Source organism: Sphaerodactylus townsendi, linkage group LG09 (genome assembly GCF_021028975.2).
Source record: "Sphaerodactylus townsendi isolate TG3544 linkage group LG09, MPM_Stown_v2.3, whole genome shotgun sequence".
NCBI lineage: Eukaryota > Metazoa > Chordata > Lepidosauria > Squamata > Sphaerodactylidae > Sphaerodactylus > Sphaerodactylus townsendi.
In genome coordinates, this window is record NC_059433.1 from 40,964,099 (window position 1) to 40,991,458 (window position 27,360).

At 38.5% G+C, this 27,360-nt stretch overlaps 1 protein-coding gene across 1 annotated transcript in view; it reads left to right on the forward strand.

The window, feature by feature from the left end:
• Window positions 1–27,360, forward strand: part of PIEZO2 (piezo type mechanosensitive ion channel component 2) — a 337,873-nt gene that overhangs the window by 279,013 nt on the left and 31,500 nt on the right. Inside the window, exons 27-39 of the mRNA XM_048508534.1 lie at window positions 584–749; window positions 1,319–1,562; window positions 2,587–2,683; window positions 3,330–3,489; window positions 7,255–7,344; window positions 10,008–10,138; window positions 12,674–12,745; window positions 17,419–17,516; window positions 19,989–20,087; window positions 24,154–24,265; window positions 24,913–24,975; window positions 25,637–25,803; window positions 26,363–26,520. Of these exons, the coding sequence (XP_048364491.1) occupies window positions 584–749; window positions 1,319–1,562; window positions 2,587–2,683; window positions 3,330–3,489; window positions 7,255–7,344; window positions 10,008–10,138; window positions 12,674–12,745; window positions 17,419–17,516; window positions 19,989–20,087; window positions 24,154–24,265; window positions 24,913–24,975; window positions 25,637–25,803; window positions 26,363–26,520 (1,657 nt within the window). The remainder of the gene's footprint in view (window positions 1–583; window positions 750–1,318; window positions 1,563–2,586; window positions 2,684–3,329; window positions 3,490–7,254; window positions 7,345–10,007; window positions 10,139–12,673; window positions 12,746–17,418; window positions 17,517–19,988; window positions 20,088–24,153; window positions 24,266–24,912; window positions 24,976–25,636; window positions 25,804–26,362; window positions 26,521–27,360) is intronic.

Here is a 27,360-nt window from a genome sequence, read left to right on the forward strand (position 1 = left end):
CAGGAGAACTGATCCTGGGAGTCTGGAAATTAATTCTAATAGAAGGAGATATCCAGCTGCCACCTGGAAATTGTCAACCCTATGTACTATCCATTAGAGTATTAATCTGCAATGCTTGTGGCAAAGCCCTTTTCCTTATAGGGCTGCAGCTGTGAAATCTTCACAGAAATCTATTCTTCATTTAAGTATCTGTTTGTTTGAATAGATACTTTGGGGGGCGGAGGAGAACGATAGTGAAGCCTCCCCTCTCGGCACAGGGGGGACCAGGGCAGGCCCAGGGGAAACCCTACTGAAGGCCACTGGGCACGAGGTCCTGTGCTTGTGTGGAACAACATGGAGTATTACCTTTTTAATAGCATGTGATGTATGTTCTGTTTAAACTAGTTAAATTTTTTATTGGTTTTAAGATTTTAATATTAATTGTTTTATGGCTTAACATATATATAGAAAGTAAGGTGGACTGTACATTACAAAAAGTAAAATAAATACGTACTATAGATTATCTCCACTAAAATGTAATGTTTCATTCAGCTAACCTAAGTTACTGGCTGACATTTTATCTAACATTTTTGTCCTGCCATAGATGATTTTATGTTGCTGCTGTGTGCATCCTTACAAAGGCAAACGTTTGAAGATGAGAACAAGGCTGCTGTTCGTATCATGGCTGGAGACAACGTAGAGATTTGTATGAACCTTGAGGCGGCATCTTTTAGTCAACACAATCCTGTCCCTGACTTTATCCATTGCCGGTAAGGGTCTGGTATATTTGCAAAGGCCACATATCTAAGTATGTGTTTAATTTCTCATCAATACCAATTTTACATTTTAACTTTAAAAATAAGCAAGTAAAATAATATAGTGTACATGATAATCACAAGAGAATAAAACCAGTGATAGAGATCTGCAGAACTAGTGGTCCTGTGAACCATCTCATGCTTCAAAAATTAGATGATGCAATTGTCTGAGGAAATGTTGTTTTGTTTTGTTAGTATTTGACTGAAGATTAGAAACAGTGAGCAATTAGTTAATGATAATGGTAAAGTCTATGTAATCTTGCCATGATCAGCCAGTAACATATAATAAGTTATGCAGGGAGAAGAGTGGAAAGTTCTGTGGAAAGAAGAACCCAACAGTACGTTGCCAACATAATACGAGAATTTCATCCAAGCATGTAATCATTATCACGGTGAAAGATATGCTGTATGTTTACCAGATACGCCTTTAAAATAGCTCTCGAGAGCATTTGTTATATCAAAACATCTATGACCTGAATTCAAATGGATCTTAAATCTTTTCTTCCCATTTTGTTATGTTGCAGTTCTTATCTAGATATGTGTAAAGTGATAACATTCAGTTACCTCTTCTGGTTTGTTCTCACCATCATCTTTATAACGGGAACCACTCGTATCAGTATATTTTGTATGGGCTACTTGGTTGCCTGTTTCTATTTCCTGCTGTTTGGAGGAGATCTTTTACTCAAACCTATCAGAAGCATTCTTCGTTACTGGGACTGGCTGATAGCATACAATGTGTTTGTGATTACAATGAAAAATATATTGTCTGTAAGTATCTGGTGCTTTTTTATTCCGAAGTGTTATATGTATATAAAATACGCATATTCAAATATAGTAATTTTGTATATCAGTATTCTAACAAATCTCCAGTAAACTCCCTGCTTCAAAGAGAACAATCATGTTCAGAAGATTTGTTTAATAATGAACTAAACAATGTTTTGATGTCTGAATGAATCTGGAGAGAAAAACTGTTGAATATATCAGATATGTAAAACCCTTAATTGACTCTGTAGTCACTTGACTTTTCATATGAGCTTTAAATAGTTCTTTTTGGGAGTAGTAAAATGCTTTCTAAAGTAACTCACTTCAACAGACTTGGAAGTTAGACATCAGAAGCTCTCATTGTCTTTTACTGACTAACAAGGACAGAGTTCCTAATGTAGCTGGTCAATTAAATATTTTCCCTTCAACCTTTTCTATCTTGAGCTGCTTCTGTGCTATGTCCTCCACCATTCTTATGAGTTTTCCAAAACTGAAGAACATCTTTTTAGAGGGTACAAGGGACAGCAGCAAGAGAAAAATCTATTCCACAAGCAGAGTTTTGTAGCTTAATGCAGGCAAGGAGACATTACAAGGCAGGAATCTTAACAGCAGGTTTCTTAACAGCAGGTTTCTTCTGCCCCGCCTATAGACCCTGCTCTACTTTCTTCGCCATCCTTGTTCTTCTGTCTTTTTGTTGTTTGCTTTCTGTTGCCCAGCAACAGAATATAGTCTCCCTAATGATACACACTTCTAAACTTCAATTATAAAATAAGTTGTAAAATAGCTTTTAAAAGCACAACACATAGAACAGCTTATAGTTTGTTGAATAACCTACTTCACAGTATCATTAGAGAATGGAAGAACTGCATGAGCATCTTGAATGAACTGTCCTAAATTACATAAATGAATAAATTTGTTGAATCCAAACTATTTAGTAATAGCACCTAGTAGTGAACTGAAGCTAATAATCATGCAATTTAATTGTAATGTATTTCTAGTCTTTATTTTTATGTATATGTATTTTTTCTAGATAGGAGCATGTGGTTATGTTCGGTCATTAATGCGGAACAGTTGTTGGGCAATCCAAGCATTTAGCCTATCTTGCACAGTTAAAGGCTATGATATTCGTAAGTACTACTTAATTCCTTTACTTTATTGTTACGAGTATCTATTTATTCAGGGAATTTGCCAGCCGCCTCTCCAGAGGTCTGTGGCATCTCCATGTTACTACTTTAAAAATTGCATTATGTATATCTGAGTGAAAATTTTGCACTGTTACTTTTTTGTTACTTAAAAGTATTATTACAACTCTTGATATCCTATTCCTTTCTTCATCATGTTGGATGGCAAAACACTGTCATACATAATGCATCACATGTTTGGATTTTGTGGTAATCTAATATATGTCTTGCAGCAGAATTCTATTACAAAACTATAAAAGGTTTTGCAAAATGTGAAACTCAGCTTGACTTTAAGTTGGAGTCAGATTTCAAAGCATATCAGCCTCCCGTTTAAAGTATCTCTTTTCCAGATTCAGTGAGAACTCACTGCTGCCTAGTTTTTTTCTGAAGACCTGTCCTACATTTCTATCACAATGTTGCCAATACAAGTAAAATTGCAAAATATAACTAGTATATGTACTGTTTTTCAAATGATAAGTTGCTACTGATTTTTATTTTGTAGCATGTGGTAGATTTGAACTTAAGCAGTTTGCTCTAACATTGCTACACAATGTGATACACACATAATGGGGATTTTTTTTTATCTTGTCAGCTGAAAATACATCAACTTGTAAATTGCCTAGTGGGGAAGCAGGAATTATCTGGGACAGTATTTGCTTTGCCTTCCTGATGCTTCAAAGGAGAGTCTTTATGAGTTACTACTTCCTTCATGTAGTTGCAGATATTAAAGCTTCACAGATTCTGGCATCCAGGTAAAGTATAGTATTTAAATTGCTACTGTAATTATCATCTGGAAGCAGAAACCCTATAGCCAGGAAAATTTAAGAAAAGAACTTAATCCTCAGAATGTTTTGCAAATGGTCACGAGTTGTTAAGTTTTGATTTAGGTTATAGATCAAGTCACATAAGAACATAAGAACATAAGAACAAGCCAGCTGGATCAGACCAAAGTCCATCTAGTCCAGCTCTCTGCTACTCGCAGTGGCCCACCAGGTGCCTTGGGGAGCTCACATGTAGGATGTGAACGCAATGGCCTTCTGCAGCTGTTGCTCCCGAGCACCTGATCTGTTGAGGCATTTGCAATCTCAGATCAAGGAGGATCAAGATTGGTAGCCATAAATCGACTTCTCCTCCATAAATCTGTCCAAGCCCCTTTTAAAGCTATCCAGGTTAGTGGCCATCACCACCTCCTGTGGCAGCATATTCCAAACACCAATCACACGTTGCGTGAAGAAGTGTTTCCTTTTATTAGTCCTAATTCTTCCCCCCAGCATTTTCAATGTATGCCCCCTGGTTCTAGTATTGTGAGAAAGAGAAAAATTTCTCTCTGTCAACACTTTCTACCCCATGCATAATTTTGTACACTTCAATCATATCCCCCCTCAGCCGCCTCCTCTCCAAACTAAAGAGTCCCAAACGCTGCAGCCTCTCCTCATAGGGAAGGTGCTCCAGTCCCTCAATCATCCTTGTTGCCCTTCTCTGCACTTTTTCTATCTCCTCAATATCCTTTTTGAGATGCGGCGACCAGAACTGGACACAGTACTCCAAGTGCGGTCGCACCACTGCTTTATATAAGGGCATGACAATCTTTGCAGTTTTATTATCAATTCCTTTTCTAATGTTCCCCAGCATAGAGTTTGCCTTTTTTACAGCTGCCATGCATTGAGTTGACATTCCCATGGAACTATCAACTAAGACGCCTAAATCCCTTTCCTGGTCTGTGACTGATAGCACTGACCCCTGTAGCGTGTATGTGAAGTTTGGATTTTTTGCCCCTATGTGCATCACTTTACATTTTGCTACATTGAACTACATTTGCCATTTCTTAGCCCACTCACCTAATTTATCAAGGTCCGCTTGGAGCTCTTCGCAATCCTTTGTGGTTCTCACTACCCTACATAATTTGGTATCATCTGCAAACTTGGCCACCACGCTACCCACCCCTACTTCCAGGTCATTTATGAATAGGTTAAAGAGCACTGGTCCCAAAACGGATCCTTGGGGGACACCACTCCCTACATCTCTCCATTGTGAGAACTTCCCATTTACACCCACTCTTTGCTTCCTGTTTCTCAACCAGTTTTTAATCCATAGGAGGACTTCCCCTCTTATTCCTTCATTGCTGAGTTTTCTCAACAGTCTCTGGTGAGGAACTTTGTCGAAAGCCTTTTGGAAATCCAAGTAGACAATGTCCACTGGTTCACCCCTGTCCACATGCCTGTTTACACCCTCAAAGAACTCTAGTAAGTTTGTAAGACAGGATTTGCCTCTGCAAAAGCCATGCTGACTCTTTCTCAGCAGGTCTTGCTTTTCTACATGTTTTATAATTTTATCTTTAATGATAGATTCTACTAATTTACCAGGAACAGATGTCAAACTGACTGGCCTGTAATTTCCCGGGTCCCCCCTAGATCCTTTCTTAAAGATTGGTGTGACATTGGCCATCTTCCAGTCTTCAGGGATGGAGCCTGATTTCAGGGATAAGTTGCATATTAAAGTGAGAAGATCAGCAATTTCATGCTTGAGCTCTTTAAGAACTCTTGGGTGAATGCAATATGGGCCAGGGGATTTGGTAACATTTAGCTTATCAATGGCTGCCAGAACTTCTTCCTTGTCTACCACTATCTTTGCTAGTTCCTCGGATTCGCCTCCTAAGAAGCTTGGTTCAGGTGCAGGAATTTTCCTCACCTCCTCGTGGGTGAAGACAGATGCAAAGAATTCATTCAGCTTCTCTGCAATCTCCCTGCCATCTTTTAGCACACCCTTTGTTCCTTTGTCATCTAACGGGCCTACCGCTTCCCTTGCTGGCTTCCTGCTTTTGATGTACTTGAAGAACTGTTTGTTGCTGGTCTTGATGTTCGCAGCCATGCGTTCCTCATAATCCTTTTTTGCCTCCCTTACAGCTAACTTGCTTCTCTTTTGCCACCATTTGTGTTCCCTCTCATATTCTTCATCAGTCAGACTGGACTTCCATTTTCTAAAAGACATTTTCTTTTTTCTGATAATTTCCTCAACTTCTCTTGTTAACCATGGTGGCTTTCTTTTGGACTGGGTGCTGCCTTTTCTAACCTGTGGAACACATTCCAGCTGAGCTTTTATTACTGTGTTTTTAAATAACCTCCAAGCATCCTGGACAGTTTTGACTCTCTTGATTTTCCCTTTCAGCTTCCTGCGCACTATCCCCCTCATCTTTCAGAAATTTCCCTTTCTGAAGGCGAATGTAACTACATTAGTAGTTGCCACTTGTTCGCATGCTGAGATACTGAATCTGACAGCATTGTGGTCGCTGTTCCCTATCGGCTCAACAACACTGACTTTCTGCACCAGGTCCTGGGTCCCACATAGAATTAGATCTAGGATCACCTCTCCCCTGGTTGGTTCCACAACCATCTGCTCTAAGCCACAGTCATTTAGCATATCCAGGAATGCTCTCTCCTTACTATGACCTGAACATGCATTTTTCCAGTTTATATGGGGATAGTTAAAATCACCCATTACAGTTACAGGTTCTGAGGGAATTTCCATTACCTAGACATTTGGACAGGGCTTAAAAGTCTGAATCAGGAATACATAATTTGGCCCAATTCTTGAAATTTCTGTTCATATTAATAAATAGTTATAATTCAATATCTCAAATTCTGAAATAGCTTGATTTTTTGACCAGTTCTGCACAGCACAATTACACCAGGGTAGACCCGGGATCATACATACCAGGGCTATTTTATCCCAGTTTCTGCCTCCACACAGCTCCCTGCTCAGGAGCTCAGGCAGAACCGGGAGGTAATATTCCAGTCTGTTCTACACAGCCCGGGTATTTTATATTTACCCTGTTGACAAAAGAAAGAGGGAACGGCTCCCCCCCCATCTTTCCCCTTCCTACACGAACCATGCCTCACCAGCTCTAAAGATGGAGGGAACAGCTCTCTCTCTCCCACCCCCAGCTTTCCCCTTCCTACATGATCCACACCTCGCTGGCTTTAAAGACAGAGGAAACGGATTCCTCCCCCCAAGCAGGAAAGTGGCAAGGTGGGAAAAATTTACCGTGTCTGCCCTCATGGTGTTTGCATGGCAGCGGGGTCACCTTGGGATCTTTTTAAAGAACTGCCAAACTGGCGATTTTTTAATATCTCAGGGTTAGTGAAATATCGTGGGGCAGCACTGGGGAAGGCCTGTGTTAGCGCCAGGAGCCATGTGGAATTCACAGTTACACTGGGATATTTTTCTCGCTCACCATGGAATATTTTGACTGTGTGGAAACGGCCTTTTTAATTTTGTTCAGCAGTTGTTTCTGGTGCTAAAAATAGCTAATGATTATGATTTTTTTTCCTCCTTAAAACACCATCCTGTGATAAAGTTGATAAATATGGTTTTAAGATGTACTGTTTGGTGCTATCCTATTCTACATCTTGTCTTTAGTTTAATATATGATGTGTACATTTGCCTTTGTTTTCTTATTATGTATATGAGCTTGTGTTGCACTGCTTTTACTTGAATTTATGGGGTGATTTTTTTTTCAGAGGCGCTGAACTTTTCCAGGCCACAATTGTAAAGGCTGTAAAAGCAAGAATTGAGGAAGAGAATAAATCAATGGATCAACTGAAAAGACAGTATGCCTGCTTTCCTTTTTTCCATTTGTCAGCTGGTCATTTCCTCTAGAGATTAGTTTTTGACTTGTTGCTGGTAGGAGCATAGCTTAACAAATGAAAAACAAATTATCAGCTTTATAAAAAAAGTATTTGAGGTTTGTACATTGTACGTGAGTTCTACAATGACTTCTTAAAGTCAGCATGGTGTAGTGGTTAACTTCACTCTGATCAGCACTCTTAACTCTAATCTGGGTTTGATTCCCTCCTCTTCCACATGAGCAGCGGTCTTTTATCTGGTGAACTGGATTTGTTTTCTTGCTCCTACACATGAAACCTGATGGGTGAGCTTAGGCTAGTCGTTGTTCTCTCAGAATTCTCTCAGCCTCACCTACCTCACTAGGTGTCTGTTGTGGGAAGAGGAAGGGAAGGAGCTTGTATGCCACTTTGAGGTGCCTTACAGGAGAGAAAGGTCGAGTATAAATCCATAAATCTTTTTCATTAAGTTACCAAAGCCCTTGAAAACATCATTTGTCCCCAGCTAAAATAAGGTTGAAAGGAAGGATGAAAAGAAGGAAGACTTTTATCCCCTATCCATGAGTGGTCTTTGCAAAGGAGTTTCTGCCAAAAGAATTAGACCCTTTTCCAGTATTGCTCTAACTTCACTTTCATGGCAACAGTGAGAGAGAAGAGAAGAAGTGGTCCAGAAGAAGAAGACATTAATGGCTTTACCATCTTACTGCCATGTAGGAATGTGAAAGTGAGAGAAAAGGGCAACACTGATGCGGAGGGCATGCTTCCAGCTGCTGGGCCAGCAGGACCGTTCATGTGAATGGCCCCGGGGGGGGGGGGGGGGCACCGGCATAGACTATGCTGGTTCCCCCACCCCCACCCCCTTGTGTGGCCCGTGTGAAAAGGGCCTTTGATAGATTATGAAAATATACTGTGTGTGTATATTGTAACTTGTTTGTGTGTTTGGTTTTAATGTATGTTTGGTTTTAATATATTTTAATGAATTTTTTGTGTTTTGTTTTAATACGTTTTAAGAGGTGTTTTTATTATGCATGTTAGTAATCAACTAGTCAGAAAGGAATGTATAATTTTCTAAATAAATAAACCTTTTTCTTAAGGATCCTTCCTCCAATTTCTCTTAAGGATTCTTCCTCTAATTGATAAGCCATTTAAGTTGGAGGAGAACACCTTAGGCTTGAGGAAGGATTTCATCTTTGTTGAATAGAATGGTAGGGTACAGGCTAATAAAGGTACCAGTAAAGCTGTATGTGGCAGGAGCATCTGGCTGAGAACAATAAAGAAAGGAAATAGAAGGGGGAAACAATATGAAAGTGAAGTTAAGCAGTGTGAACAATAACAGGAATTACTGTTGTGTACTTCAAAAACTATTTTTCAATTTCATACTGAAATATAGGGAAAGACATGAGTGTAATTTTTGTTAAATATCAGGAATATTGTTATTGTATCAGGTGTATTGGTGGCATTTACACATTATTTTGAAATTACAAAATGAGATTAAAATAATATATTTTGAAGTGCCTGCACTGTGTCCCCAACCCAAAAGCCTCAGGAGCAGGGAGGGATTGAGAGAGAGTGTGTCCAAGCTTGGCTGTGGTAAATTAGCCTTTTCAATGCCCTGTAAACTTTAAAGTAGAAGCCTCGTGGCACAGAGTGGTAAGCTGCAGTATTGTAGTGAAAGCTCTTTTCACGACCTGAGTTCAAGCCTGATGGAAGTTGTTTTCAAGTAGCCAGCCCACTATATTTCTCAGCCTACTGTATTTCTGGTGTTGGTACAATGAGTACCCAGAATGCTGGGGATGAAGTATACATGACTGGGAAAGGCAATGGGAAACCACCTGGTAAACAAAGTCTGCCTAGTAAATGTTGAGATGTGACGTCACCCCATAGGTCGATAATGACCCAGTGCTTTCACAAAAAACTACTTTACCTGTAAACTTTAAAGTGGCACTGTTTGAACAGGAGACCTGTCCTTAAAGTTCATAATGGCTGGTCCTTCCTGTCTGCAGGCAGGCTTCAGAACAAAATGTTCTGACACAATTTGAGATATCTGAATTGGGTTGTTATCAGGAGTGCCTTTCCTTCTGTCAGTTATTGTTAATCCAGTCCCAAAAATACTTTGCTTTTTACTTGGTCAGCAGTATCCAGTTGCACATCTCTAACAGGGATTAGTAGCCACTTAGAAGAATGGTGAGCTATGCAGGATGCTACAGCCCATCTCCCGTAACTGGAAACCTCACCTAGACCCATTCTTTGTTTCTTTGTCTCAGTAAACTTCCAAACACTTTAATCAAGACTGTAAACATCGCTTTTGACTTCTTTGGTGTTTAAAAAGCTCATTTCACTCTTTTCATCATTTAAGGAAGCACATCCTACTCCTTGTTGGTCATAATCAATAGTAATTTTTACATCAGCCTGAAGAACTGGAAATACAGGTCTGGAGTATAAATTGGGTATATGAAATGAAAGTGCATTACAACAGTGTATAGCTTCCCTTTGTATTTCATTTTGATGGCAATTTTAAAAAATGAGGGGAAGAAAAAGAATGATTGAAGAATGTGTTAAGAATGTCATGAAAGAATTTTGCCTAAAAAAGAATTACATGAATTGTATGCGATGCACAAGGATGACTGACAGTGTAAAATCTCCTTTAACAGAATGGATCGTATCAAAGCCAGGCAACAAAAATATAAAAAGGGCAAGGAGAGGATGATGAGCATGAACCAAGAATCCTCAGATGGGCAAGCAGTTCAGAAGGCTCCAGAAGATGACGATGACGATGATGATGGTAGTGCTCCTTCTGTAAATCTGTTGTTGGTATTTGTTGTTTGATTTCAGTAGTATTAATGTTTGTGTGCCCCATCCAGCCACTTACTGCAGCAATTGCACAGTGTCATCCTTTGCAGGTTTACTCAGAAGTAATGCCTGCTTTGTTCCATGAGATTTGCTTTCCAGTAAATATGTTTAGGATTATGGCCTCAGGTGTGCATTTGGGCCTCTCCTACCTTCTCTTTCACTTTAGAAGAGAAACAGTCTGCATATTCTGTTCTTTGCCAACAATAGGGTCACTTTGAAAAAAAGTGGGTAGAGAGCTCCTTGCAGTGTTTTAGATGGGCAGCCCAATCCAGAGCGGGTGTTGAAGTGGCGCATATGCCCATCCCGCCTTCATAAGTGGCACCTATGCTAGCAGGGAGGGCAAATAGGGCAGCAGTTGGGTGCCGCACAGCTCAGTAGTGCCCAATCTGGAAGAGCCTCGTGCTTGCGGAACCGCACCAGCCTAAAGGTGGACCCTGGCACAGCTGGGTGATGACTAGTAGTGTTCCTGGAGATGAAGCCAACTTTAGTTGGCTTCCACCAGACTTTTGACTTAGGAATGCCCCTGGTATAGCCCTCAGACGTATGTCACAATAACATGTGTTAAAAGTCTGTTTCCCCAATGGAGTTGCCCAGGCAGCAATAGAATTTCCCCCCCACCCCTCTTTTTGCTGCATTTCCCAGATCTCCATTAGAGGCAGCATGGCACCACCTTCATTGCTCTGTCCCCAGCTGCTACGTAGCTCTCCATTCCCCCCTTGATTGGACTGTGAGATAAATGAGTAAAATCTAAAAAAGTATGAAATCACATGTAGTAAGATCTAGCTATAGATCTTGAGATATAGCAAAATGTTTTTGTATTTCAAGAAATGTTAAAAGAGTCACTTTGAGGCAAACTGTTCACATTTGAAGCTAAGTAAGAAATTTTTCTGAATAACAGGATTGTTTTGGACTGTTCGTTTTTTACCCACATCATTTACTTGATGCAAAATAACATAATGAATTCTATGTTGGGAATACATCGAAAATATTTTTGGGTTGCTGCTGATTCTAATAAATTTGTATTTTGGTTTCTATTAATAGTTTTGATTTGTTACAACTTCAAATTTTAATTTATATCGAGCACTTCTCAGACATTTGAATTATGAAAATTTAGTTACACAGTCAACCATGAAATAATTGTTTCCAGTTCTGTGTTATAGCATTTGCCAACATTTTTCCTTTAGCCAATTGCATACAAAATGCGGCAAATAGTATTTCACAGTAACTCTATTAATCTTTTCTGTTTCATTTTCCCATTAGATCAATAAAAATTTTATGGGTTTGATCCAAGAATGATACAGAAGTAGGAATGGAGATCTTTTGAATCTTTATATCTCAGTAAGAAGTTGGAAAGGGTATTATAAAGAATGCTTTTAAAGGATTTAGAGCTACAATGTATATTGTAATCTGCTTGAATAGAGCATAAGGCAAAAATTAGCATCTGTAATAAAATAAGAATCCTATTTCCCTATTTAGCCCTTCCTGATCCATTGTTCTGAACTTGTAAATGAAATCAAGTTCAGCAATCTCATGTTGTAATTTCCCTTTGAAGTGCCATTGTTTGAGGACTGTCATTCTCAGATTTCTGTCAATTATCCTTTCATGCAGGTATTGACATAAATTTGACATTAAAAACCACAGTGCTAAAAATCCAGAGGGACAACATTTTAATCTTCCAGCACATTTGATTTCTTTTTAATTGTTTTAATGGTTATTAATTTTTCAAACAGTAAATCACTAGCCAAACAAACAGCAATTAAAGAAGCCTTTACATTCAAACATAGAAATAATGTAGCAAAAAACCCCAAATACTCGTATTATTGACATAGGCTTTAGTATTTAACTCATTTTTTTCAATTTCTCTTACCATTACAGATAAGAGAGGAATGTATTAATGCCATTGAGGATTTTTTTAAAAAACCCAATTCTTTATATATTTTGTACTTGTCAGAGGCATCCTTTATAAGCATTCTTCACAACCCATCTTCTGATAGGGATATAAAAATTCAGAGGTCTCCATTCCTACTCATATCTGATAAAGGCAGCCATGACTCTTGAAAGTTTATGCTCAGAAAATTTCATGGTCTCTGTGGTGCTCCGGGATTTGAATCTGACTGTTCAAGTACAGACCAATATGGCTGCCCCCTGAAACTTCCCCTAATATCAGTATGGGAATTCCCATAATTTATTTTTAACTAGAGAAAAGGTAAATATCATCGACAAATCTTGTACCGAATTTACTATTTTCATAGTATCTTCAGATTTGAAGTAGAATTCTTTTTAATTATTAGACAAAATTGGCTATGTTTCTGTCATGAGCTAGTCAACAACTACCAAGAAATAAGTGCATTTTTCTTTAATATTAGAATTGGATGTTCCTGCACAGTCTGGACCTTTTAGAACAAGAAAATATAAATAAAATGTTTCTCACTTTGTAAAATTAATTTTTGGACATATTTCATTTTAGGCGAAGCAGACAAAGAGAAAACCAAGGGCAAAAAAAAGCAGTGGTGGCGACCTTGGGTTGATCATGCTTCCAGTAGGTTTTTCAGTCATCTTTCAAATACATGAATGTAACCCTTATATCCTTGACCAGAATAGAGGCATTCCCAAGACCAGTTTGTTTTATGCATGGTTTTATAGCTGTGACTTGACAGTTATGCACATGAAAAATAGCCCAAGTGGAAGCAGGAAAGTGTTTTTCATTTTGGCCTTTTGTCAGATGTATATCTTTATGGATTTTTTTCAGTTCCTTTGAGATAAACCAAATATTTGTAATGTGAAAGAATATGTTTGGGGTATACCTTGAAAAGTAATAATGTAAAAAAACTAAATATAGATGCTTTTCAGAAATCAAGTCATTATTATAACTTGGATATCATTGAAACTTACCACTGTGATAGGATTTCCACTCCCTCAGCTGGACTTTCTCACATCCCTCCTCACAACACACCAAAATGTGATCCAGCAGTACTGAGTATGTGGGACGGGGTTGCATTAGGAAGGTGTTGGAGGATTACAGCATGAGGGGCCAGTAACAAACATCTCCCCTACACTCAGATCTGTTTGATAGGATCCAATCCTATGTATCTATATACTTTAATAAATATCTGTGATCTAGTTTTATTTCAAAAAAGGGTTCATTCCAACTGGCATATTTGAAATGCATGAAAAATATACTTCAAGAACTGAGATTATTTTAAACATCTGTTTCTGTCAAGTCACAAGTAAACTGTGCCTATTATGTGTGTGTGTGTATATATATAGATATATATGTATGTATATATGTTTCTAAAAGGCATGATAAAAATTAGAGACTTTTTAAGGCATAAGTGAAGATGAATCTAATCGTTCAGTTTTCAAATAAATATTTCAAATTGATTTAAATGATTACTGTTCAGAAGAAACTTGGATATGATCTGGTAATCTTCATATTCATTTAATGAAAACAGAAGTATTGTTCTAATTGTGATCATGAGAATGGCTTGGAGGTTATGAAGTTGTCAGGTTGTCTTTTGCAGCTGATTTTGGTTTTGGCAGAAAGTTGTGGAAATAACACTGGTAAAATTCCACTGCTGTCTGCTGAAGGCCACTACATGAGACAGGCCTGTAGCCATACAACTTCTGTGAAAACTCTAATTCCTTTCAGCGTTTCTGATTCATTTCACCCTCATTATATGTTGTAGAAAGCAAGTGCACAATACATATTATTGCAATAATGCATATACTTGTGAAAAGCAACAAATGGCCAAGCCCTGAAAATAACAGTTATTCACCAGTAACCAGTATGACCTCCTGACAAAATATCTTCACAGAAGTCAGGATAGTAATTTTGCTCATTTGAATGACTCTAATACATTTTAACCTTTTCCTGTGATGTTGAATATTATAAAGCAATATTTGGTCATACACACACTCACATCTAAACAAAAAATGCATGCTGTGTGCATTGTGACCTTCTGTTTTTGCCTTGGCAGTTCTCAGGGCTTTTCTTCTGCTGGGGAAGGCATGGCATGAGAAACAAGCTTTCACATATCTGTTGCTGCCCAGTAGTTTTCAAAGCAGAAGTCTCACTATCAATGTGGGGAGAAGAAATAACACAATGCTTTCCCCATATTGATGGAATAATTTAAGAGGTGATGTAAAAATTATTACCTTTCTGAGGGGAGTATGGTATTTAGTAGAAGACATACGATCTGACTGAGAAATGACTAGGATTCCTATGGTGCATTCTCTGCCGCAGTGATGTATGCCTACAAGAGTGCATTATTGCTGTTTAATCATACCTTCCTTTTATATATAAAATATATACACAATATGTTGCAGTGTTCTTGACACCTAAGAATCTGGCATGACTGACCATTGGGGTTATAATTGTAGTCCCAATTGCTGTTATAACTCTGGTGACAGTTTTCATTAAATAACTTTATACTATAACACAATAGAACTCAATTTGTGGAGAAGAGATTTTCATGTGAAACATCTGTGCAGAAGTCTAAACAATTTAATATGTTGATTCTACTAATTATTAATTTGGGCAGAAAAATCCATATAATCAAGTGAAGCACTTGTGTGCCTCTGTAGTGGGTTGTGTCCAGTCAGTCACCAACTTAAGGTGTTGGCAGATATGGATACCCCTTATATTTCACCTTGCCCAAGCAGTTGCTTTTGGCTCCCCAAAAGGATTATGCCTAGAGGGACAAAAAGCCATAAAGCTATATGTGGAGGGGATCTAAATAAAAAGTTGGAACTGGGTTATATCATCTTCTCCTCCCTTCAGTTCTTGAAATACTCCATGTGTACTGCATTTCATGGGTTTGAACTCATAATAGCCCAAGACAGTTCCATAGCTGTCATTGCAGCTATAAAGTCCTGATCATGGTGACCTTACTGAAGGTCCCCCATAACAATCATCTTGGGGATCTCCTACATCAAATCAGAGATCACCTTCATTAACTCAGACAACCTGGTGATGAAGTAAGAAAATGATACACCAGCAGATTACCAACCCTGTGCCTGGATTACAGCACTAAGAACCAAAATGTATGCTGGCATTCAGTTTGCATTTGAATATACAGAAAGAAAAACTCACAGAAGATCATGGTAACATGGTTTCCTGCCCTCCAACCTGAATGAAGGATTGTATGCCTAGCTGGCATTGTTTGAGAAAAGGTCAAATTATCTCAATAATCTAGCCAAGTTTCTGTCAAATATGCCAAATAATAGCCTCGCAGTCACGAAGGAAACTTAATTCCAGGAAGGTCAAAGTTCACTGAGGCCATTTCTGCACATAAAACAGTAGTAAAACATCGTTGGGGGGAGCCTTCGCACAGCCATCACTGCCAAATCGATGCAGTGTCACTCTCCCCCCCCCCCCATTGGTGTTTTTAAACCTCTCTGCACAAGCAAGGTTTTTGGAAAACGCCGGCTTCCATCTGGTGCTGAGTGAATGGCACCAGGTGGAAGCCGGTGTATTTTCCATGCTGCTTCTGGACACCTCCTATCTCCTGCCGCCTTCCATCATTCTGTGGAGGCCAGGGGACACCCAGAGGCATCGCTCTGGCCCCAGGGGCATGACCCCTGGCCTCCACAGAGTGACAGAAGGTAGCAGGAGGTAGGAGACGTTTGGGAGCGGCATGGCCTGTGCGAAGGCTGCACTGCTGGTTGCAGAGCCAGCAGAGCCATTCATGCAGATGGCCCCCGGCGGTGTATCAGCATGAACTATCGGCAGAAACAGCCTGAGAGTTTTCCTATCTATGTCATTAAGGCATGGTCAGAGCTTGGATAAGAAATAGGCCTTCATTTGTCTTATTATGTCTTTTAAAGAAGTACTTAGCCCACCACTTACTCTTCATAATCAATTGTGTGTGTAAAATACCATCAAGTCTCAACTGACTTATGGAAATACCAGCATGGAACTTTCAAGGCAAGTGAGAAGCAGTGGTGGTATGCCATTGCCTTCCTCTTCAGAGTCTTCCTTAGTCTTCCTTAGAAGACTCCCTTCAAAGTATTGGCACTACTCAGCTTCTGAGATCTTTTACTGAAAGAAACCAATGCTTGAAGGATGACAATATTGTTGGGTTTGCCTTATAATAGCCATTATATATATATATATATCAGATTTTTCTGCAAATATAGGGTTTTGTAGAATTTTTTTCTGTTCATGGCTCCAGTCTTTGGATTAAAGTATCCACAGATTTGGCCACATTTAGAATTAGATATATTGATATTCAGTTACCTTCAATATATGACTGATGGAAGAATGAGGTATGATTGAACTTGGTAAGTTATGATTATTCAGGAAGGTATATAATGAGGGTCAAATGTACTATTGAATTTAATTCTACATATATATTGCTTGGTAAATCAATTATTATGTATAACTATTTTAATATATTTCCATTTACTTGGAGACATTACATTTTTAGGTTTTACTGACAAATGTAATGCTCTGACTTTAATTTTACCTCTTGCTTATTGCTTTACTTTTATTTTTTGTTCCTTTGTTTTGTCAAGTTAGTCCTGTCAGCATATTCAGGGTTTAAAAATGATGTACTTCTGTTCAAGGATATAAGGTCCAGTTCATTAACATCATGTCTTAAACATATGGAGGCATTAAGACTCCTTAAAATCCACAGGCAACAATTAGTTTTTATTGTGATCTCACATGCTGTTCTAGATTTTCAATTTAAATATGACATTGTTTTACATTATCTCATTTTTATGTCGGAAGAATACAGTAAAACAAAAGAAAAATGCCATCGGATGTCTCCACTCTTCTAGCTGATCTTTTTTTCCCCAACTAGTGATATAACTTGGCTTATGTATTTGATACTCACTAAAAATATTAATTTCACTTGTTGGCGAGATATCCACAAAGATGGGATTTCTCTGCCTGTGAAAAAAATGCAGTGTTTTTTTTAATTAATGGTATTCAAACACTTTTTTATAATATGCTTCCAATTTTTTAACTTTTATCAGGTTATTTTGTTTGCATAGTGATATTTTTCCCTTTAACAATCATTTTTCTTTGATATGCCTCAAAATATCATACCAAAGATCTATCTGCCACCGATTCTATAATTTCTTGTTTTTTTCTGTCTTGTTATTGAGCCCCTTTCTCACACTATAGTTTTGTGTTGTCTCATGAAATAGAAATATGAGGCACTTTGCTTCTCCACAAGAAATAAGAAAATATTTTATTTCGCTTAGTGGTCAGAAGTGGAGATTATTATTTATTTGAGACGGACAGTGAAGAAGAGGAAGAGAAAAAAGAAGAGGAAGAGCCGCCCAAAAAATCTGCATTTCAGGTATTGTGTTTAGTGAATCCATTGATGCTGCTATGAAGGCTTGGCTTGAAGTTTTTTAATGAAAATGTGCTAATTTAACATTTATCCTTGCCTGCTCATATTGCCACATTTCTGCAATGCAAGTAATACTGGAGATGGATTTTCATTCACTTGCACCTGCATCAATTTTTTTAAAAATAAAGTTTCATATCCTGAACTTTATTTTTTTTGATGTTGCACTGGAGACAAGTGAATAAAACATCTTTTTATTGGCATTGCTTGAGGTTGCTTTGACGCTTTTGTGTTTGAAGGAAAAACTGCTGAACTTTTAAAGAGATAGTTATCAAGTTTTGAATCTGCATTTATAGATGTACCTTTTCCAAAGGTAATCCTAACGAGTGTCAAAACTAATATGTAAAGCGAGAATGCATACTAGATGCTGGTGCTGACAGAGTTCTGAGAATTTGAAGTAATAGTGCTGACTCTGACATTGGGATCTTATAGGATGATGTTGTAAAACAGCCACTTGAACATTTACACAGGAACAAGTTATACCCATATGACAATCCAGGTACAATTCCTCAAGTGAGATCCACCGCAGATGTAACAATTATCAGATGGAATAAAAGTGAGGAGATAGCTTGCACACAGTATAGGTTGGGGTTATGATCTAGTTCGAGGTGTTTTCATGGATTTCTATTACTAATTTCTCTATATGAAACTGCACAAGTGTGTAGGGTACATTCCTCTGCCACAGTAACAGAGGGGTTGCCAACTTCAAAGTAGGGCCCAGAGTTCTTCTGGAATTACATCTGATGAGTGGTGGGATCCAAAAATTTTAGTAACAGGTTCCCATGGTGGTGGGATTCAAACTGTGGCATAGCGCCAATGGGGCTGGGCGGGGCACGACTGGGGCGGGGCCGGGCATTCAGGGGGCGGGGCATTCCTAGGTGGGGCTGTGGCAAGGATAAAGCCGCTGCGCTCGTCCTTGGGCGGGAAATGAAGGCATACAGGCGCAGGCTGCCACGCACGCCGGCGCACCTCCTGCTAGACTGCTTCAAGTTCTGCGCGCTACTGCTGAGAGGAGGGGCTTAACTAAGGTAAAAATCACATGGCAAATCACTAATTAGTAACCCCCTCTCAGCACACACAAATAATTAGTAACTTACTCTCAGGAACCTGTGAGAACCTGCTGGATCCCACCTCTGCATCTGATTCGTAGACTACAGGGATCAGTATAGAGTCTAGGAGAATTGAAAATTCTTGAGTGTCTACAGAAGTTGGTATTCAAGGACATTGGTTTCCCATGTGTTATACCACAGAGAACCTATAGTATACACAGTGACTAGGAGAAGCTAATTGTCACCTGTGAATACACTAAAGACAAGAAAGACTAAGAGAGGTATAGGACTGCACTTGTCTGGCAATGTATGGGTATTTAGAATGAATCAAAGGGTTAGTTTGCATAACACATAATACAAGATGGAGAAAAGGTGTAGGGAGTTAATTGAGGCTGGAAAATTTGAAAAATGGTTGGAAGGAAGTGATATCATAGAAATGAGGAGTTGGAGAAGCTTGCCTTTGACCTGTACATCTCTGATAAGCTTTCTCCCCTTCTCCAAACTCTACAGGCACCACCTTCAAATTTCCATGAATTTCATAAACTAGTTGGCAAACCTACCTGACAGCAAAAATGTTTATTCATGTATGTAGGATGATAATACTACTTTGCAGCGTCATTCTGAGCAGGACAGATGCATAAATAAGCAAAAGACTGTTATATGAAGCCGCTGCTTTCCTCATAGAGAATGGTTGTTTTTGCTTTCTTTGGGCAAATATATCCATTTTTCACATTAACTTGAGGCAGTATACATGATCAGCCTTATCAACAAAGGTGATCTGTAAGTAAGAAACAACTTACAGGGGCCGGCTGCTCTACTTCATGACAATATTTTCTTGTTCTTCCATGAATGTTTTTAGCCTTGTAGATCTTAAATTAAAAATAACATCGGTCTAAAATTTTCTGTCAAAGTTCTCTTTACCTGGGGTTGATCAAACCTGCAATTGCCTATCTCTGAGTTAGCATTTTTGTGTTTAGATTCTCTTTAACTGTTGTTAAAACAAATAAACTTATAGATTTAAGATATTGTGATTTTTTTTCTGTCATAGATACCTGTGTTTGTGTATATGTAAGCAAAAGATCAGCAGTTGAGATAGCAACTTGTTTCTACTACTGTCATATACTAAAGATTAATTTTCATGTGAAACCTTATATTTTAATAAGCATTACTAATATACATCTTTATATATGTAATTAAATAACACATTCTGTCACTTATTCACATATATATGTACTAAACTGAATACTGATAGTGTTTGATCCTATTTTTAATTTAAGTCTTATGTTAACTAATTGAATATAATGCCATAGATTCCTTATAACAATAGCAGTCGTGTCTTTACTAATTTTTCTTGCTTTGTCCTTCTTTATAGAGAGCTATTGCGAAATTTGCTTCTGCCATTTTAGCCTTGCCAAAGTCTGTTATTAAACTGCCCAAAACTATTCTTCAGTATTTTATCAGAGCTGCAAAGGTATTTGATGTTTCACTACCATGTAAAATGTGATCTCATCCCATAATATTATGGTTTAGGGTATCCCATACTCTTTTCTGCATTTTCCCTCTTATATGAACTTTGTGAGGATTTATGACAGGCAAGAGTTTGGTGCATACAGTATTTAGTAAATTGAATCAAAGGATGAATAATCAACTCTCATTTTAGTGGTGATCATGAATCCCAGAGTGAAAATGCAGAGGTATATTGGTATGATTTCCATTGTTTCTGCCTATCCTATTTTAAATGGATTCAGTCTGGTTGCATGCATTTATTAACAGTGAATAAAATGGGGACCCTATTGAACTTGTTAAATGTTCAATATGGTTTTTTTTTACCCAGCACGATACCCTTTCTCAGAAAGCTGGTAAGATGTCAAAGAATTGCAGCTAAGCACACTTTCCCTCCACACTTCTTTTTCTTATTCACTTTGTGCATTTTGATATTTATCAGTCTTATTGAGGCATCCTTTAGCCATATCTGTAATGTTACATAGGATGTTGATGATGCTTGCAATTGTAAACATATGTGGAAAGAGCTCTAAAGCATGTCCAGTTTAATTCAGCTTAATTCTATTACATGTTTTGTTTGTCTTTCATTTCTGAAATGCAGAGCAGGACATGTGGTCTTTTTCACCAGGAATAAGTTAATGTCAATTTTAAATTTAAATCAGTGACATACTAATGGCATTGTTTCTTTTTTCTTTAGCAGAATTTGCTAATCTTTATTTAATCAGTAAATAAGGTACAATTGTTCAAAATAAACATTAGAAAGATAAAAATTGCTATTAGTTTTTAGTGAGATTTTAAAAGACCTCTTCTCACTAAGAACTCAATAACTATCAAACCCTTGCTGTTTGTTCCTTCTCTGCCTCCAAGAAGAGAAAAAAGGAATTCTTCCTCCAAGAGACAGAAGAAAGCATGAGTTATAGATAACAACCAAAAGTTTATATTTAAACTTAATAACCAACCTTATCATGCCATATACCCTAAAGTCAAAATGTTATTTACAGATTTTTGTTCAATATTTTCTGCCAAATATTTTCTGCCAAATATTTTCTGCCAATATTTTCTGCCAAAACTTCTGCCAAAACTTCGATTCTATCTTAATAGTCCATGATCCATTAATCTTCTGTGTACTTGGTTAATTTTGCTGAATTGGCTAATTCCATGACCTTGTATTGCCCTTCATTATGTTTCAATCATTTCTTTATTTGTAACTGTTGCCGTCCTAAAACTTCACTTTCTCCATAGCAGTTTTTGTTAGATTAGGTTTTTAAAAATTTGAATAAAACCCTGAAGTTTTAGTTATTAATGCATGTCTGCATAAAGCATCTTTGTTGTGCAGGACAATAAATAGTCAGCATAGAAATATTTTACACACATACAAATATTCTAAATAAATAAATGAATAAAGTAGTTTCTTACCCAGCAACACATATGCTAAAGAAAGCACTTCTGGGCAGTGGTGGGATTCTAATTATTCAGTTACTGGTTTGCCTCCCCAGTGCCCCCCCTGCCACTCACTTACCTGGCTGCTAGGCCGCCATTTTCAATATTGGGCCGGGGGGGGTGAGAAAAAGTGGTGGCTGCAGCTTGGCCCATGTGCTGCTGGGCTGACCACCTGGCCCCCAGAGCCAGCCAGCCTCAGAGCCGGCCACATGCCTTGGGGCTGGCTGCACTCCTGGGGGGCCCTTTCTCAGCCCAGGTGGGTGTTCGCTGCTGGAGGCCCCCACAGGGAGCTGGCCAGCCGCATCCCTGCTGGAGGCCACCTAGGCCTTCTGGCCACTGCCCTAGCCTGGGAAGGCCACCACGGTGTCGCCTACTGGGGTGGCCACTCCTAGGGCAGTGGCCAGGAGGCCTGAGTGCAGTCCAGCAGGGCTGTGGCGGCCAGAGTCCACCACAGGGGATCTGTTGCTGGCCAGTGCTTCCTGGCCCCCTCCACCCCCAGCACTTCCCAGCTCGGCAAGTCTCCTCCCTGCCCCAGGAGCCCAAAGCGGGGAGGAGAGCCAAGCCAGAGCTCTCCTCCCTGTCCTGGGCTCTGAGGCGCTAAAAGCCCCGTTGCTCCCTCTCCCAGGGAAGGGGGAGTGAGGGGGCTTTTAACAACTGGTTCACCCGAACCGGGCTGAACCGGCTGAATCCCACCTTTGCTTTTGAGCCTCCTCTCAGATCGAAAGTAGATTGTTTATTTGGTTCTGTTTAACTGCTCTTCGGTACTCCTAAATTCCTGAGAAGTTTTTAAAGGCAAATGGGGTGGATCCAACAACTGCCACCCATTAAGTTGGATCCAATGACTCCCTTCCACTAAGGAGGAGGGCTTCATTTAATCCACTTTAGAAGAAGGGAGTCACTGGATCCAGCCTATTGTCTTCATCATGCTCCAGAGTGGTTTTTGTTGATCAGGAGCAACAAATAAAGCAGCATTTGAAAGTGTTATTTTCAGCAATGGCAGTATTCCAGCTTCCATGAGACAGTTTGTGCATGCTTGTGTTGGGAGTGGTAACTTTTTAGTTTGGGTTTGTCTTCCTATCTGCTTTTTCTTTGCATGTATGCTTTTTTGTCTGTTCTTTGGCTGTAGCTGTTTTTGATGAAATATATATATAGGCAATGCCAGTTGAACATGATTTTCATTTTGGAAATAAAATCATCTAGGCAAAAGCGCAACATCTTTTGTCTCAAACTGCTATCACAATGCCTATTTGTTCTTTTTAGTCATGTTGTTGTGCACTGGAAATATAAATATTCAATGTGTGATCATTTCAGTGTTGTGATCTTCCATTAAGTTCCCGTATTAAAGATGTTATCAGCGAACCCATTTATGGGCAGAAGAGCAGACTGCATATGTTAGCTGAAATCTAGAAGTTAATTTGAAGACCTGCATTAGCATTTCCATTACCAACAAACAAAAGCTTAGGATGAGGAGCATTAACAAGCATTGTTGGTGCATTTATAAAATATGACACGTTGCTACTTCTGAAGCAAATGAATGTTGAATAGTAGGTAAGACATGCCAGTGTGAATAGTCATAACCAAATCAGAGAAATAACATAACCCCTTTTGAAGGTGACATAATTGGGAACTATCAGATAAGAGTCTGAATCTTCCTTCTTCACATCACCACTTCCAAAAGTATCTCTATCAACAAGGTAACTGCAAAATTTTCTACTCTACAGCAGCATGGAGGAAGGGGCTGAAGCATAAGGACAGTCTTGGAACTGTACTACTTGACAATCCAGAAGTAGTATCATTTTATTAAACATTCCAATGTGTCAAACTGCCTGCATGAAGAAGGTTCTACCTTAGCCTTCTACCAGCCTTCCATATGCAAGGAAGGAAAGAAGGGCCCCTTCCGCACACGCTAAATAATGCGTTTTCAAACCACTTTCACAACTGTTTGCAAGTGGATTTTGCTGTTCCGCACAGCTTCAAAGAGCACTGAAAGCAGTTTGAAAGTGCATGATTCTGCATGTGCGGAATGAGCCAAGCATTCCTGTAGATCAGCTTTCACACTGACATTGATTTTAGGAATTGGCAGAGGCCCTTTGTAGAGAATATATCTGAGAAACAAAAGGAAATCGAGGCATAGCCCAACAGTTTGAGTGGATCAAGCTTCAGAATGCATGAAATTATTTATTTGTAGCATAAGATCATTAATCTTCACAGTCAGGAAACAAAGTACCTGTATATAATAGGTGCTCAGAACAGTTTTAGATCCATTAATACATTCAGACTATTTAGAGTCTTAGGACATGTTAATGAATTTCTTTGTTATTAATAGAGGGAAAACAAATAATTGGTAATATTATTTACAAATTACAAGCTTCACATTCTGAGCTGAAATGCAAATTGTTATGTTATATTAGTAGAATTCTGTTTATGCTGTGGAGTTTGGCTAGTTGTCTCTCCTAGTGAAGCTCTTTCTGTTCATTCAAAGGGGAATCTCTAAATCTCCTTGCTATCTTCTTTTAAGATTAGCTTTCTGGTTTTGGTTTACTTTAATTTTTCCTTTTTTACAAACTTGCAACAAATTCATTTGTTCCCTCTAGTTTGTTTATCAGGCCTGGATTACTGATCCTAAAACGGCCCTCAGGCAGAGGCGCAAAGAGAAAAAAAAGTATGAGAAAGAAAGAAGACAAATGCAGAAAGGACCTGATGATGGTATGTATGCAATTTCAGAGCACAGCAGGCTGCAGCAGCAGGGGGGTCATTCATAGATTTACAAATTACATTCTGCTCATGATAATTAAGATCCATGTCATTGTTTCCATATGTGGCACTATAATGGAAAGAGCTTTATATTTTAGCTGGTTAGCTCTTCTATTGGTTATAGTGGGAAACTATGTGCATTACACAGCAATATGTATACATAATACTGGCAGCCGTCTCTAAGGAAGTAAATGTAGGGTATAGCTAGTGTAACTAGTTTTGATTACCGGTGAAGGAAGTCGCTGAATAACTAAACTGAATAAAAAATTAACCAACTAACATATTGAGACATCCAGCTCAGACTGAGCCATATCATTTGTCCTTTTCGACATTCATTGATAAAGCAAACTAAGACTTCATAGGTTGGCACAGTTAATTTGAAATGTGTGTTTTAAATGTATGAACTGTGAATGTATGAATTGTCTATAGTAAACAGTATTTGTCTATAGTAAAATGTATGAGTTGCCTATACTAAAATGTTTGACTCTCTGTATTTTTATTAAATATGTATAAACTGCCAGAAACCAATAAACAATAAATAAATACATTAAAAAAACATAAACAAACACATAAATAAATAAATAATATTGATTTGTCAGTTGCTATAGATATGGAATGTGAAGAAAAAGATGAACCTGTCAAAAAGAAATCTGATGGACCTGGTAAGCGGCAAAGCGAGAAAGGTTGTCCGTTAAGTCAATAAATGAAAAACAGAATAACTATTTATTAAAGGCAAGCCAAACTGTTGCTGTAGAATTTCCTGACAATTACATAATAAAAGGAACAACTCCACCAGTACAAATGGGATTTTTCCAGTCAGAAAGTACCATCAGTGTGAGTCTGTAAAATTGTGAAGCAAAAGAGACTAGTTCAGCTTTTTGTTGTTATTCAGTGATGTAATTCTTAAATATGTTTTATATCAATTGCACTTGAAAATAAAATGTATTGGTATTACCTCAGCTGTTTTGACACACTGAAAACAGAAGGCCGTTGACAGGACAGTGTGGGAGCCTAGCCATAGTATGTAGATTTATATAGAATAAAAATACAATGCAGTAAGACCTAGTTCTCTCTGATCATAGAAATGATTTCTGCAAGAAAAATGACAATGGTTCAGAGGTCTCCTAAAAGTTACAAATAATGAATTTTTTAAATCGATTTAAATTACTCCTTTTAAAATGTTGGGCCAGTGATTTGGACCCAAAAATTAAAAACACTAAATAAAATTAATAAGAATGGTTCTCTGTGATCAAATCATCCACTAATTTTTGTTTCTATCACAATAGCTAATTTACTAACCGTTACTTTTTCTCTTTTTCCCAGATAACATTATCAAAAGGATATATAACATTTTGAAGTTCACCTGGGTTCTTTTTCTGGCAACAATTGATAGTTTTACAGCTTGGCTCAATTCAATTTCAAGAGAGCACATTGACATTTCCACTGTTCTTAGAATCGAGCGATGCATGCTTACTAGGGAAATCAAAAAGGTAACATGGTATGCTCATACTGTCTGTATGATGATATTAAACATGATGACGTTAAAAGTTTGTGATCTCAGAGCTTCATCTATTCAGCTATTGCTGAATATGAAATCTCCTAATTGATTTATCAGTCATATTGTTTTTCCTTTAAAATGATTATAGAAGCAGGATATATGTTGCAGTTTTCAAATTTTATCTATGATTGAGCATGAGAAATCTTTTGGAAAAGACTTGCTGGTTCGAAGAGTAACACTCCTGTTCTGTGGTATAACTCTGACAGTGTGGTCCTAAGCAGAGTTGCACCCTTTTAAGTTTGTTGTCTTGAATTGACCTAGAAAGATGTAACTCCGCTTCCAAAGGCATGGAGAGACACTCTGATCAGCTATAACCTTAGCCGTTTTATTCTTCCCACAATACCCAAAAGGATGCATTTAATAATCACTCCTTACAGAATAAAAATCATAGAATTATAGAACCATACAGTTGGAAGAGACCACAAGGGCCATCAAGTCCAACCCCCTGCCATGTTTTATTCTATCTTCTAAATTCTACCCTTTTTTCTCAGGGTAATGTGCCAACTCGAGAGAGTATACATATGCATTACCAGAACCAAATGATGAAACTTTCTAGGGAATCAGGACTGGATAGAACGGATGAACCTGGACTGGCAGCTGAGAGGACAGCAAGTCTAGAATCAGCTCCTTCTCGTGATAGTGAATCCAGGTATTTCACATTAATATCAATGCACATTAATATAACATAGACAATAATATGATGGCAAGCTCGAGCTAAATGGATAATGTTGGATTTTCTTCCTCAAATCAAACATTTCTATGGATCTGTTTAATGGATGGATAAACAGCACTTGCATTCGATGTGTATTTGCCTCATGTAAAAGATGGCAACAAAACTTTTCTGTTTTTGATTAGTATTTTGCTCCACTTTATTTAGTTACACATTTATTTCATTTATATCCCACTTTTCTCTCCAGCAGTGATCCAAAGTGGATTACAACATTCTTCCTCCCTCCATTTTACCCTTATAACCACCCTGTGAGGTAGATTAGGTTTAAGTTGTATGACTGGCCTAAGGTCATCCAGCAAGCTTCTATGTCCAAGCAGGAATTTAAACATGGACCTCCCATACCCTAGTCTGACTTTCTGTAACTGTAGTTCTGTCACTTTAAAGGCAGTGATGGTGAACCTTTTTGAGACCGAGTGCCCAAATAGCAACCCAAACCCCACTTATTTATTGCAAAGTGCCAACCTGGCAATTTAACCTGAATGCTGAGGTTTTAGTTTAGGAAAAAAACGGTTGGCTCCCTCTTCCTCCGCCCCACCCGCTCGAGCAGGGGCCAGCTTTCTCTAGCCTCCAGCAAGTCCTGCACGCACCGCTCTGTGCCTCTCTAGCATCTCTACCTCCTCTGCGCCTCCCCCCTCAGGCAGCAGCCACCCAGAGCACAGGCACCAGGCCCGCCAGCTGAGTCCTCCCTGGTCACAGTGGTGCGTGCACGTCGTTCTCAGTGGCCCAAGCCAGCCTAGATGTGTGTGTGAGAGGGATGAT